Source organism: Sturnira hondurensis, unplaced genomic scaffold, assembly GCF_014824575.4.
Source record: "Sturnira hondurensis isolate 20B ecotype Veracruz unplaced genomic scaffold, ASM1482457v3 Scaffold0015739, whole genome shotgun sequence".
Taxonomy (NCBI): domain Eukaryota; kingdom Metazoa; phylum Chordata; class Mammalia; order Chiroptera; family Phyllostomidae; genus Sturnira; species Sturnira hondurensis.
In genome coordinates, this window is record NW_028088370.1 from 466,658 (window position 1) to 481,349 (window position 14,692).

General features: G+C 51.3%; 1 protein-coding gene across 2 annotated transcripts; it reads left to right on the forward strand.

Moving 5' to 3' along the window:
* The first annotated feature begins 525 nt into the window (after positions 1 to 525).
* Positions 526 to 1,739, forward strand: CUNH16orf54 (chromosome unknown C16orf54 homolog). Of its 2 annotated transcripts, none has more exons than XM_037065429.1 (2): positions 526 to 617; positions 965 to 1,739. In XM_037065429.1, the coding sequence occupies exon 2, from the start codon at positions 999 to 1,001 to the stop codon at positions 1,671 to 1,673; it is 675 nt and encodes a 224-aa protein (XP_036921324.1). In that variant the 5' UTR covers positions 526 to 617; positions 965 to 998; the 3' UTR covers positions 1,674 to 1,739. The 2 variants fall into 2 exon arrangements, with proteins under 2 accessions (XP_036921324.1, XP_036921325.1); XM_037065430.1 differs by having other exon boundaries at positions 600 to 663.
* The last annotated feature ends 12,953 nt before the right edge of the window (positions 1,740 to 14,692 follow it).

Below are 14,692 nucleotides of genomic sequence, written 5' to 3' on the forward strand. Positions count from 1 at the left end.
CACCTCACAGATATTTTCTTTTTAAAGATTTTAATTTAGTTTTAGAGAGAGGGGAAGGGAAGGAGAAAGAAAGGGAGAGAAACATTGATGTGCGGTTGCCTCCCACTGGGGACCTGGCCAAGAGTGGAGGAGGCTAGCTGAAGCCGGAGGGCATGTGCGAGCTGGATGGCGAGAGCAGGTTTGGTGGGGCTCAGTGGGCAGGACAGGGCCAGGGCACGGAGGAGAGCAGGTAGAGGGAGGTGCCTTGGTGCCATGGTGGAGGAACTGGGGGATGGACACGGACAGGACAGAACCTCTGTCTGCTCTTGCTTGGCCTCTGGGTGAATATACTGAGGCCTGACTATGGGGTGACACCAAGTTCAACAGAGCCACTGCCCATTCCGGCCCCACCTCTGTTGCCAGGAACCCGCCTGCTCACCACAGTGACCACATCCCCCAGGTTGCCTTAGAAACACTCCTGGGGGGGGGGGCTGGGGCACAGTTGCCCAGCAACAGGTGGTGCCCTCCCTTCCGCCCTCATCTGAGGCACTGCTCTGCGCCCTCCCACAGGCACAGGGAAGAGCTGCTTGAAGGGAGAGGGGAGCCTGAAGACGGAAGACTGAAGCCAGCCGCTGTAGGTGGGAATCCCCGGGAACAGTACTCACCACTTCCTCTCTAGGCCCAGCAAGACCTGAGGAGTTGGGAGGAAAGACACCCTTGGGACCCTTTGAGCTTTGTGAAGCTCCTGGGGACGGGGAGGGAAATAGGACTTCTAGGAGGGGGTTGGAGATTCCAAATGGGAGGGCCAGGCTGCAGGCCTGGTGGCGCTCCTGACAGCCCACCTCGTGGGACTCCTCCAGCCCTTCCTGAGTCCTCCCTGCTCCTGTCCCTGCATGGATCTATTTCTCAGGCCAGACTCCCAGCCCCCTGACCTGTTTCCCTCCTCCGTCTTATCTGGGCACTTGCTACCTCTTCCCCTCTCTAGGTTGTGCTTCCTCTCCTGACTCCTGTCTCTCCAGATGCCCTGGACTCCAGAGCAGCCCTCTGGGCACATGGAGGGGCCCCCTGCAACAGAGCTGGCCTCGTGGCCCCCACTGCCCTGCGGGCCTTGCATCCCCATCATGCTGGCCCTGGCCGCCCTGGCCGCCCTCTTCCTCCTCACTACAGTGGTGTTGGCTGAGCGCCTGTTCCGCCGTTCTCTGCGACCAGACTCCAGCACCCACGCACCCACCCTCGTCTGGCGCCCTGGGGGAGAGCTGTGGATTGAACCTACCAGCAGCCCCCGAGAGCGCTCTGAGGACTGGTATGGCTCCGGGGTCCCCCTGCTGATGGACCAAGCCCCAGATCCTCCTACCCCCGGGGGCCCCTTAGAGTCCCGAGCAACAGCCCCACCTGCCTCTTCAACTGCGCACTCCCCTCCTAGCTCCTTAGTCCCCCAGATCCCGGCTAAGGTCCCAGCCCGCAGCACCTTCTGGGGGCCCCAGGCCTGGGAAGGAAGACCCCACGCCCCCGGCCTGGTGAGCTGGGCTGAGCCTGAACAGGGGCTAGAGTACAGTGCAAATTTGGGGAGCCCCCAGGCCCGAAGGCAGCGGCCAGGGAGCCCTGATCCTGAGTGGGGCCTCCAGCCTCGGGTCACCCTGGAACAGATCTCTGCTTTCTGGAGGCGCGAAGGCCGAGCTAGTGTGGGTTTCTGAGTCCCCAGGGCCTGGAGGACGGGCCTTCTGGAGACCTCTGAGGAAGGCCCAGCCTCAGAGGGACCTTAAGACCCTAAGGCTCCAGCCTGGGAGCCCAGCTGACAGTTGGGGCCAGGGAAGAATGCCCCGGGCCTTTTACATCTGGATTTCAATTGAGTTGGACTTGGGTCTCAGCGGGCTGGGTGTGGACAGAGCCTGTGCCGCAGGGGAATCTCAGAGCTGCCTCTGCCTAGCAGCCTGGGGAAGGGGCGAGGGTCTGCGGTTCCGTGAAATGGAGATACCGATGACTCTGGGCCCGAAGCTGCCAAGATCACTTTTCTGATTAAGAACTCACAGTACAAGACAGGCATGACACAGCATCACTGCAGTGGCTTCCACCTTCCTTTGCTGTGCGTCTAACATGCCACTATCAGAGGGAAGGGGTCCCATAGATGCTGACGAGCAGACTGAGTGTGGTCATGGTGTGTGTCAGCTGTGCAGCAGGAGGTGACAGGCACCCAGCTGCCACAGCCACAAGTTGTCCCTCCAGGAAAACACATAAAGAGACGTCAAGACCAGGCAAAGGAGCATCTTATTCTTTATGAACTGTGACTTTGACCCCCAGCTGACAGCAGCAAACTTGGGGAGACAAGCTGGAGAGGGCCTCTCTTGCCTTCAGCTGGGACCTAGAGTCGAAGGACACCAGTGGGCTCCTCTGCCCAGCCTCCCTCTGGGAGCCGCCACACCCCAGCCCTCAGAATCTTACTCCCCCACGGTGAGCAGCGGTCCCCAGCCTTTCTGGCACCAGGGACCAGTTCTGTGGAAGACAGTGTTTCCACAATGGGGGCGGGGTAAGGGAGGGGAAGCAGAGCTCAGGTGGTAACGCAAACGACGGGCATGGAATGAAGCTTTGCCTGCTCACCTTCTGCTGTGCCGCCCAGTTCCTCACGGGCCGTGGACTGGTACCGGTCATTTCCCTGGGGGCTTGGGATCCCTGGTGGTGAGGGAGGCGGGGGTCGAGGAGATAAGAGGTTGGTCTGAGGGAGAAAGGAGCACCGCCCCAGGGCGGGGCAGCTCCCAGTGTGCGGCCTCTGGCTTTCTTCCCTCCCAGCTTGCTGGAGTGTTCCCGAGAGACAGATTCCCTCCCAGGCAGGCTTACTTATAACCCACCACCAAGGAGAAATGGAGCCCCCAAATGTCCTTGGTCCTGTAGCCATCTGTCTCAGCTGGTCACCTCTTTGGGAACACAGGTGGGGATGGGGGGGTGGGGCAGGCAAAGGTGTTTCCATCTCCCTGGCGTCTGACCCCAGGTCATGAATGGCAGGGTCTCTGCCATATCAGTTTACCACCTGCACTATTATTTACTTGATATTTTTCTTTAAATTGGTTTGCTATTTGCTTAATAAATTTATTTATTTTTAATCTTTTTTTGTGTCACATCTGTAAATGGGAAACCAGTATCACTTGCCATAAATAGAAGGTAAAACATGAAAATAAGCACACTGTATACAAAGACACTAAGTTCGAAGTAGATGTTCTCTGCTGGAGGCACTGATCTTTCTTGAAAAAGAACAGGGTGAGGCAGCAAGTGTTAGCCGTTCTAGCGCCACCCTGAGGCTCCGCCCCCCCCCCGCCCCCGGAAGTACTGAGCCCTGCCCAGGGAACTGCGACCCTGTGCTACTTAACGCAGGCCAGGGACCTCCCAGGTTCACCCACTCAGGGAACTACTGCTAGGCAGAGGCCAGCACTCGGCTCTTTCTGCTCACCCCTTGGATGCCAGAGATGAAGGAGCAGCAGGGGAATGAGAAGCCTCTAGACAGAGGGACCTCTCCCCAGGTGCACTCATCCAGCCCATGGTCCTCGCACCTCCCCTGAGCCAGGCCCCGGAGGGGGAGGAATTGAGGAATTGGACCTGCCCCCAAGGAGCTCACAGTCTCTCTAGCAGCTGGGGTGGGGGTGCAGGAGGGGGAGATGAGGAGGGACACATAACTGATACAGGACAGGGCTCCTTTTCCAGCTCTGTCACTCATGAGCTGAGTAACTATGTCACTTCTTGTCAGGGTCAGCTGACAGGACTAGGGTTCCAGGGAGCCTGCCCACGAAGAGTGATCAGCCCGCCAGGGAAACAGAACAGAGAGGTGGTGTTCAGAGCTTGGGCACCTGCACACCAAGCGCTCAGCGGCAGCAGAACAGTGCGGAAGGGACACCGGAGACAAGGCTCCAGCTCTCGATCTGGCTCTGTCACTCACCTGGAGACTTCAGAAAAGTGATTTTTATGTTACTGGGCCTCACAGTCTTTCTCCGTACACCGAGAGAGCTGAAAGCTGAACGAGATGCTGTATCGGGACTTTTCTAGCTGTGACATCTCAGGATGTTGTAAAACGAAAGATGCACCCACGCACGCATGGATGAAGGTGATCTCTGTGAGGTGGGGTGCAACCTGACATCCCCAAAGTCACCTGTACGTTCTCAGACCCAGGACACGGTCTAGAATGGAACAGGAGCCCAAGGTAAGCAGGATGAATACGCCGGTGGACTGAGGGATGCACCGGTTCGAGCCTTTCCCCTTTCTCTTTATTTCAGGCCTCTCCCTCCTTTTTAACACCATCTAATTACTTTCTCCCGGTGCGTCCTTCCTTTACGCTTTTGGGCATTCGAAACATACTTACTGTCGGCCCTTTATCATTCTGTTTGCTGGAGTTCTGGGTGCTCGCTCTCATTCATGACAGATGGCTTCCTCTTAGGCTTTCTAATTCAGGGCCGTGAACTCGGCTTCCACGGCGCCTCATTAGTGGGAATGCGTGCGGTCTGTTCGAGGGCACGTCTGCAGAGCTTCTGTGTCTGCTCCTGCCTCGGGTGCTTCGGGGTATTACCAACGCTCGGCCACATCATTTATTAACTTTATTTGGGCTTCTGAGACCATAGTGTAAACTTGAGCCCCAAATCCAGGTGAGGGCAAACCTTTTGTTATGAACTCTCAGGTGGGACTTTCTATCGCCCCTGGGTCTCAGGGTGAGACAGACAAGGTTCTTGTTGCTCCCTGGGCTGATAGGAAATGAATTTTTTTCTAGCCTTCTCTTTCACTGAGAGTGTCACCTACATTTGGGGTCTCTGGTCAGTGCCCCTCGCAAGGCCTCCTCTCCAGTCTCGAGGTGAATGTAAGACCCGAGCCCTTTCACGGCCGAGCTCTCCAACCACCCAGCAGCTCACACGACTCTGGTTTTCAACGCCCTCTTGGTGTGTGACTCCAGAGCATTCCCCTGACTTTCTTGAAACGCAGCTGTGCATTTTAAAGGATGTTTGCTTGATTTTATGCTGCATTTCTAGATGTTTCATGGTGGGGATGTGCTTGTCTGGTTATAACATACACAGTATCTCTCACACACGCGAAAGCCAGACTATTTCCTCTATAAACAAGTACAAATGTCTCCCACCTTAGAACAGCCAACAACTAACTCCCCATCCCTCACCACATGACAGGACCTCCTACCTCCTTCACAGACAAACTTCTGGAAAGAGCTGCCTGTTCTAGCAAGCGGTCCACAGCTTCTCATCTTCCCATCGCTCTGCAGCCTGCTACGGCTTCTGTACACCTTCAGCCTTCTCCAGAAACTATTTTCACCACAATCATAGCCTGCATTTCTTAAAAGACTTATTTACTTATTTTTAGAGAGATGGGAAGGGAAGGAGAAAGAGAGGGAGAGAAACATTGATGTGAGAGAGAAACATCGATTGGCTGCTGCTCACACACGCCCTGACTGGGACGGAACCCACCACCCAGGCATGTGCCCTGACCGGGAATCTCTCACTTTACAGGATGAACACCCAGCCAACTGAGCCACACCGGTCAGGGCATAGCCTGCATATTTTTAATCAAAGGACACTGTTCAGCATCCTGTGGGCAGCATTAGACATTTTGACCCCATTACTGACACATTCTGTTCCCCGCCTTCCGGAATTCCATGTGGACCTGACTTGCCTTCCTTCCCTCTGGCCATCCTTTCCGACTCTTTTGCTGGCTTCCTTCCTTGAGGGTCAGCCCTGGACTGCTTTCTCTCCCCTGACACACTCTCCCCGGGCAGTCTCACTGATGCCCATGGCTTCTATTGCTATTCCATGCTCTGGTGGCTTCCCAAGTCTCTACCTCTGTCTGTGGCCAGTATGGGCCTCCAGAGGTGTTCTCCCATTATTCTCAAGTAATAGTACCAATGGGAGAGGACACAAGATGATTAACTAAAGATTACCTCAGAACCAGTCCGTGGCCACCCCTGGGCACAGTTGGTATTTGTCCCCAGAATAAAATCAGCACCTCTGAAAAAGTGTGGGGGCCATGAATTCACACATATAAAAGAGGCCAAGCCAAAGACACAGGCGAGTGAAGCGGACCAGGGGACAGAGGCGAGAAGAGACCCCATGCCGGTCTGCAGGTGTGGTGGCCCCTGAGTGCTGCCACTCACGTCCATCCTTTCGACTTTTCAGAAGAAGCTGAAAACCTGGATTTTTAGGTAAAATCAACCAAAATATTCTCCCACGCATATAGTCAATATATATGACTATGTGTGTACATATGTGTACATTTTTTAATCAATGTATTCATAGAAGCCAGAGGAAGCAAGGCTGTGTGGGCCACGCAAGCCTGTGAACCACTAGCTGGAGATCCCTTCTAAACAGCCCTGACTAAACGAGTGCCGATGAGGTCGGTGTGGAGCGCCCCTCATTATCTTGGCTTCCGGTGCTTTGAGATGGGGTGGCCTGATCTCAGAAGGCCTTGAATCAGGCTTTTCCCGACCATCACATTACTGACATTTGAGCCAGTGATAATTCTGCACTGTAAGAGACTCTCCCCGGCACTGTAGGGTATTGAGCAGCATCTCTGGCCTCCATCCACTAGATGTCAGTAGCACCCCCTAGTTGTAACAACCGCAACAGGCTCCAAACATCACCAAGGTCACCCAGGTGGAGAGGGAAACTGGAACCTCTGATCTAAGTGAAATATTTTAATGAATTAACACACCTGCCCATGGAGATTGCAGCCAAGGATAAGACTGCTTGGCACCGGGCCTCCTCAGCTGCCAAGGAGAGCCATGGGGCCTCTTCTCACCAATTTTCAGTGATGCCAAGAAGAACAGGACAAAGAAACAAAACAACCAGCCCTGGAGGAAACAAGTAAAAAAAATAATGCATCCACAAAACTGGTGGAGGCTTCTAGGAAGACATTGCATTTGGAGAAAAAGAAAAAGTTCTGGATATTACAAATTTCCCCAGTTAGAAAATTAAGCAAAGGGAGCTATGGGGGGAATTTTAAACATTTCTCAGGATGTAGAGCAAAATGACAAAGAAATAGAGAAATGAAAGAAAAATTACAAGAGAAAGGATCATTTCATTCGATATTCATCTGACAGAAGCTTCAGAGAAAACACGGGGGAGGAAATAATAACGATTGTATTTGACTGAGAAAAACACTTTTTTTTTTAGTTTGGCTTTTTTATATTTTATTTCTTTTTTTAAAAATATAGTTTATTGATTATACCATTACAGTTGTTCTATTCCCCCCTTCATTCCCCTCCACCCGCACACTCCCTCCCCAACCCTTCTCCCCCCTTTGTTTATAACCACGTGTCTCAACTTCTTTAGATTCTATATTTCCCCCGCTATTCTCGTCCTCCCCCCTATCTATTTTCTACCTACCATCTATGCTATTTTCTGTGCCTTCTCCCCCCTTCTCCTCCTCCCACCCCCGTTTCTAACCCTCCATGTGTTCTTCATTTCTATGGTTCCACTCCTGATCTAGCTGTCCTCTTGGATTGCTTTTGTTTTAGGTGTGGTTGTTAATAACTGTGAGTTTGCTGTCCTTTCACTGTTGATATTTTTCATCATCTCTTTCTTATATAAGTCCCTTTAGCATTTCATATAATAAGGGCTTGGTGATGATGAACTCCTTGAACTTGACCTTGTCTGAGAAGCGCTTTATCTGTCCTTCCATTCTATATGAAAGTTTTGCTGGATAAAGCAATCTTGGCTGTAGGTCTTTGGATTTCATGACTTGGAATACTTCTTTCCAGCCCCTTCTTGCCTGTAAGGTCTCTTTTGAGAAGTCAGCTGCCAGTCTGTTGGGAACTCCTTTGTAGGTGACTGTCCCCTTATCCCTTGCTGCTTCTAGGATTCTCTCCTTCATTTTAGTCTTGGCTAATGTAATTATGATGTGCCTTGGTGTGTTCCTTCTTGGGTCCAACTTCTTTGGCACTCTCTGAGCTTCCTGGATTTCCTGGAAGTCTATTTCCTTTGCCAGACTGGGGAAGTTCTCTTTTATTATTTGTTCAAATACATTTTCCAGTCGTGGCTGTTTCTTTCCCCCTTCTGGTACCCCTATAATTCGGATGTTGGAACGTTTAAAGATGTCCTGGAGGTTCCTAAGCCTCTCCTCATTTTTTTGAATTCTTGTTTCTTTACTATTTTCTGGTTGGATGTTTTGTTCTTCCTTCTGGTCCACTCCCTTGATTTGAGTCCCATTTTCCTGTCCATCGCTATTGGTTTCCTGGACATCTCCCTTCATTTCAATTAGTTTAGCCTTCATATGTTCCTCTAATTTGTGACTGTAATCTACCAATTCTGTGAGCATCCTGATAAATAGTGTCTTAAATTGGGCTTCTGAGAGGCTGGCAATCTGTTGGTCGCTTAGAGTTATTGGCTCTGGGACTTTGAGTTCTTGTACCATCTTTTGGGCTGTTCGTGCCTGTTAAGTAGCAGGAACGGAGCCCTAGGTTTTCACCAGAGCAGGGCAACTCAGTCGCTGGGTTGTGACATTGTATGTGGGGGCGGGGTCAAAGAGGGACAATGGCTTCCCTCCGGCTCCCGCCTCCGAGACCTCCACCAGCACCGCAGCCACCACCGTCACCAGGGCCACGCACCCCGCTCCACTGCACGCGAGTGTGCCACCGCTGTCAGCCCTCCACCACTGGGTTTGCCTCCTAGGGCCTGCGTGGTCCGTCTCACTGCGCGAGAATGTGCGACCTTGGTCAGTCTGCCCCGCACCCCGACTAGGTCCGGGTGATCCTGCCTGCGATCCTAGGTCTGTCCTTCCCGACCCTGCTCCGCTGCTGGCTCTACCTCTCTTACCGTCCCCGTTGAACGGTTCGTAGCTGTAGGACTTCCGTATAATTCGGTTTTCTGGTCTTTAGGTGTGTCTTAGTTCTCCAAAACTTTTGTTGTATCCAAACTTGGTTGTGGGAGAAGGCACAGTGTTTCCACCTATGCCTCCATCTTGGCGGAAGTGAGAAAAACACTTTAAGCAGAGAAGTTGGGCCCTCGCCTGACTGCGCTGAAACCCCGCCCCTCCGGGGCGCTCCCTCACGAACACCAGATCCGGTCGCCTGCCTCTTCCACGGTGGGGCAGCAGGGCTGGGGTCACCCTCCGCCTGAAACAACCGCCACTGCCACAACAAAACCAGACAAACATAACGTGAAATAACAGTTTTCAAAACACTTGACATCAAGCAGTGAGGTAGAGAAAGCAGTAAAAGCACCAAGAGAAAGGAAAATAATCAAGGCGTGTCCTTTTATGACGGCCCAGCTTACTGCTTGGAGAATTTCCAAACTGCAGGCAGAGTCGGAGGGGGTGAAGTGGGGCCCGGAAGACTTCTGGCCTTGAGGGAACACAGCTGAGGGGCCAGGGGCGCCACAGCGGCTGGAGGAGGGAGAATAGAGCTTGGAGAAGACTGAGTTACCTGCAGAGAACCCCACCATCCATAGAGAAGCTCCCCTGAGTACTCAGCAGAGAACTAAACAGCACGTGTGTAAACTACCCAAGACCAGGGGAAGAGCCCCCTGAAGAATAAGAGGGAGCAGTGTGCCAGGGTTCACTCAGGGCCAGGGCCTTCTCCCACCAGCCAGACTGGAAAATGCCCCAGGGCCCTGGGCAGGGTGCTCAGGGAGGCCTTGGCCTAGTGATGGCAAATTATTAATTAACCCTGAGACTAAACACTGCTCTGAACCTGTCTGACAAATTGTACAGATTACAAAAATACCTGGTGTTCAACAAGGTAAAATTCACAATGTCAGGCAAGCAATCAAAGATTGTGATGCGTGCAAAGAGGCAGCAAAACCTGATCCATTCTGAGGAGAATAACCAACCAACAGACACCAACCCAAAACTGACACAAATGTTAGAATGAGCAGAGAACATTAAAATAGCTATTCCTACTAACTGTATCCCCTATGTTTAAAAAGTTATGGAGAGACATGAAGATATTAAAAATATATGTCAAACTTCTAGAAATTAAAATTATAATATTGGAGATGAAACATACACTGGCAACAATAGATTAGACATTATAGAAAAGATTAGTGAGTGGATAACATACCAATAGAAATGATCTAAAATGAAACACAGAGCCCTGGCTGCTGTGGCTCAGGGGACTGAGCACTGGCCTGCAAATCAGAAGGTCACCAGTGTGATGCCCAGTCGGGACACACACCTGGGTTGTGGGCCAGGCCCCCGGCTGAGGGCCAGGGAGAGACAACTGGTTGATGTTTCTCTCCCTTTCTCCCTCACTTCCCCTTTTTCTAAAAATAAATGAAAAACGAAATGAAACACACAGAGAAAAACTGCTTTTAAACATTAAAAGCATATTAGGGAGCTGTGGAACAGCCTCCTGCAGTTTAATGTGTGAGTAGCTGGAGTTGAAGGAGAGACATGGGAAAAAATAGTTTTAAGAACTAATTGTTTGGTGGAGAGATTGAGCAAAAAAGAAAAGAAAGAGAAAGAAAAAGAACTCATGGACACGGACAACAGGGTTGTGATCGCGTGGGGGGCGGGAAGGAGGTGGGAAAGGGTAATGGGAAGGTAGGTGGTGATGGAAAAAAGTAAAATTAAAATGTAAAAGAACTAATGGCTGAACAATTTCCAAATTTGATGAAAATTATAAACCTACATATTCAAGAAGCTCAGCAAATCTCACACACAAGAAAGCACGCCAAGGCACATCGTAACCAACTTGCTCAAAACCAGTGATAGAAGGAAACTTCTAAAAGTAGCCAGAGATAGCTCAACATCACTAATCATCAGAGAAAAGCAAATCAAAGCCACAAGATATGACCTGACATCCACTGAGATATCTACTAAAAATAATGAACAGAACGAGTGTTGGCGAGGATGTAGAGAAATCTACACTGTTGGTGGGAATGCGAAATGGCGCAGCCACTGTGGAAAACAGGATGGAAGGTATTCAAAAAATTGAAAATATAATTACCATATGATTGAACAGTCCTGCTTCTAGGTATACACCCCAAAGAATTGAAAGCAGGGTCTCAAAGCACATCCGCGTTCATATCACTATTGTGATAGCCAGGGGTTGGAAACAATGCAGGTGTCCATCAGCAGATGAGAGGATGAATAAAATGTGTGTACATGCACACAGAGGAGTATTATTTAGTCATAAACAGCAATAAAATCCTTTCACATACCACATGGACAGACTCTGAGGACATTATGCTAAGTGAAATAAGTCAGTCACAAAAAGAAAAACCCATTATGATTCCACTTCTATGAGGCACCTACAATAGTCAAACTCACAGAGACGGACGGTAGAACGGTGGGCGCCAGGGCTGGGGCACAAGGATGGGGAGCTGGTGGGTGACCGGCTCAGGGTCTCAGTTGGGAAGATGAAAGGAGCCCTGTGGACGGAAACACAACCTGTGGACGTACTTAACACTCCTGAACTACTTGGAAATGGTGGAGATGGTAATGTTGTGTTATGGGCAGTCCATGTTCACAAAGAACTGCACTGGATTGCTTAGAGACTTAGACACGCAAGAAAAACTGTCACGAAAAGTCAGGAGGACGCTGATCACCAGTCACAGCGGTCACTACGCCTCCAGAGCAGGGGCCGGCCTGGGGTGGGACCGGGCTTGGAGGCTGGTGATCTTTTATTCCTTGACTTGGGTGATGGTTCTTTTAATATGCATTTCTGCAATAAAAGAGAAAAAACACTTAGGAAACGACTTTCCAGGCTGATTGGGCCCAACACAGCAAATAAGAGATCCAGACCAAGAGTCTCAAATCACTGGGGCCAAGGAAGGTCCCCACCTGCTTCCGGAGAGACGAAATGCTCCCTGAGAGTCACGCCCCAGAATGGAACTGGGTTTCTCAGGGCTGTGAGAGCCAGAGAGAAAGTGGCGCAGGCAAAACACCGAGAACAAATCACTTCCCATCTTGAATTCTCTATCCAACCTATAAAGTGTGAAAATAAAAGAAAGCCATTTTGAGACCTAGCACAGCCTCAGAAATGTGCCTTTACTTATCAAGGGTACCCTTGTTCTATCCCTCGTCCCCACTGAAGCAAGAGAGAAAGAGAGAAAGAGGGAGACACGGAATCCAGCAGGCTCAGGATCTGACTCAGTGGGGGGGCCCCAGCAGATGGTGAAGGGGGTCCTCAAGGAGGCAGCTGTGCAGCAGGCCCGGGAATAACCACTCCCAGGCACAGGCAGGTCAGAAGGCTACACAGAGGGGTCTCTAAGAACGTTAAGCCATTAGAAAATCTACTGTGTTTGAAAGTAATGAGATACTTACATCTCAAGGCGGAGTTTAGGCTTGAATTACTGTTATACATAGAAAGCAAACAAAACAACAAAGATGCTTTCCTTCCCTTAAAACGCAGCCAAATAGCAGGAAGCAAGTGACCCGTGGATAGCACTTGGCTGGTGCTAAGGCTTCTGAAATTTTTAGCTTGAAAGGATGAAAGAGGTTACCCAGGGACCCACCCGACCAGAGCTATCTGAAAGGATCTCTTCGCCCCTGGTCGTTTTCTGGGTGTGCTGTGCTAGATTCACTGACCCACAGAGCACTTCAGGCCGGAAATAAAGCCACATTACCTGGGGCAAATCTCACGTGCACAGCGATGGATAGAATGTTATTCACAGCCTCATAGTCAACTTTTCTTAGTACTTTGTAGTTTGGTCTTATATGCTGAGATACTTAGGGCCCCAGAGAGCAGGTCTTAAATGTTCCTGAGTAACTGCCAAAAGGATCTATTACTCAGGAAGTGACTGGAACAAAGTACAGAGGTGCGAGCCATTCACGGAATTTTACCTACTGTATTGTCTGAAAGAGGTATTGATAACTAATACATGTGTCTACACCACATAATACCATGGTGGAATTTTCTAAAGATCCACAGTTGACTTGCTTTCAGATAGAGTTTAGTTGGCGGAAAATGTCTTGCCATTCTTGACGGCTTTCAGCTTTCACTGGCCTTGGCACTCTAGGCCTCACGCCCTCTGAGTTCACTGGCTGGTGGTCTGGTGTGACCTTTTGCCTTTCCAGACCCTCTAGACGGAGTGTCCCCCGTTGGTGAGGTGGGTGGGTGGAGGTGTGGCAGGAGGGACGGGTAGATGGAAGGAGGGTGGGTGGACGCGGTGGGCAGGTGAGAATTGGAGTGGAGGGAAGCTCAGTGGGTGGGTAGGAGGTGGCCAGGCCGGTAGGTGGAAGAGGAGTGAGAGGGGCAGTAAAGGGAGAGAGGGGAGGAAGGCTGGCGGGTGAACACAGTCTCCGTGACCTCTGGAGTGCACAGGGCCTTGGAACACCACTGAGATGCCTCGGGCGATGGCACGGGGACCAGATAAGGAGATTAAGCTGGAAAAGTAAGTGAAGGAGGCACCGCTGCACCCCCTCCTCATCTTTTATTCTGGAGCTGATGCTACACTTAATATTTATAGCCTCCTTGTCTGTTACTCTGGAACCTGCAGAGATGGATCAGGAATGGAAGGTGGTGGAATTATATTGCCCTCTGGTGGCCATGAGGGGATTTGACGCTTGGTGGTCGCAGGTATTTTTTTCCTTGTCTGTTCTTCCCACTACTCCCCCCCTCCCCCACACTAGAATATAAAATCCACGAGGGCGGAGATTTTTGTCTGTTTACTCATTGACGAATATCTGGTGTCTAGAACATGGCCCGGCACACAGTAGGTGTTCAAACCCTGTTCCATCATCTGATATCGGATGCTAAGCAGGTCTCTTAACTTCATGAAGCCTCCATTTCCTAAGAAGTAAAATGGAGACGCTGACACCCCCCCCCTTGAGGGTTAACTGAGAGAGAGGGCCCTACCTGTGCTGAGCAAGGGCGCTCAGTCGATGTGTTCCCTCCCCACTCAGCAGCCAGAGCTGGCGATGCACCCCACGCTAACCGCAGCACCTGGTTTGGTGGGCACGTTGGCCACTATGGGCATGGGCTTTGTGCTGGGTGGGTGGCAGCCTGAGGGAACGCCCAAACCTGGTCCCAGGCTGGCCAGATCAGGAGGAAGTGTGGCCAAATACACAGGGCAATACCAGGTGTGGGTGAGGCTCCTCTTCGCAGTCCACCTGCTGTCTCCCCACCCCACAGTCATACCCAACTCTTCCTGCTGCCCTGAACCCCACGGGCTCTACGTGCCTTCTGAGCCAGGGCAGACGCCGTTTCCTCCGGCCGTATCCCCTCTCCAACCCCACTGCCACGAGCCCCGTTCAAGCCCTCTGAGTAGCTGCTTCAGCCTCCTCCTCCTGGTCCCCCTGTGGCCACTCTCGGCCCCATCTTCCACGGTAGATGCAATCGAACCGCAAATATGCTTATCTCACTTTTCAGCTGATTGCTCTCGGGACAGAGTCCAAGTCTTCTGACCTACCATTTTGTGGTCTGGACCCGGCCCAACTCATAGCCAACTCACCGCTCCCGATCCCAGCTTCAAATCGCACACGGACCAGTCCCAGCCACTCCCAACTTCGAGGCTTTGGCAGCGCCATCTCCTCTCGGCTGCTGTTGCCTGCCCAGAATCCAGCTTCTTTCCTCTGGAGGTGACTTAGGGCTGCCCTACTTCTGGGTTCAAGGGTGAGCTTGACACTCAGCCCAGTAGATTTCACCTTTCACTCCCTTTGCCTTATTCCAGCTTTATTTCATCTGCTTGGGTCCCGGAGGCATTTGAGTTAGAGCCTCCTGGTGCACTTCTCCCTTCCGCTTCTATCAGACTGTGTTTCCCTCCTGGATCCCATGGGTTTTGCCTTCCAGTCCCCA

Excerpts from the sequence above, each read along its gene's own strand:
- CUNH16orf54 (XM_037065429.1), top strand. The coding sequence starts at position 999 with ATGCCCTGGACTCCAGAGCAGCCCTCTGGGCACATGGAGGGGCCCCCT.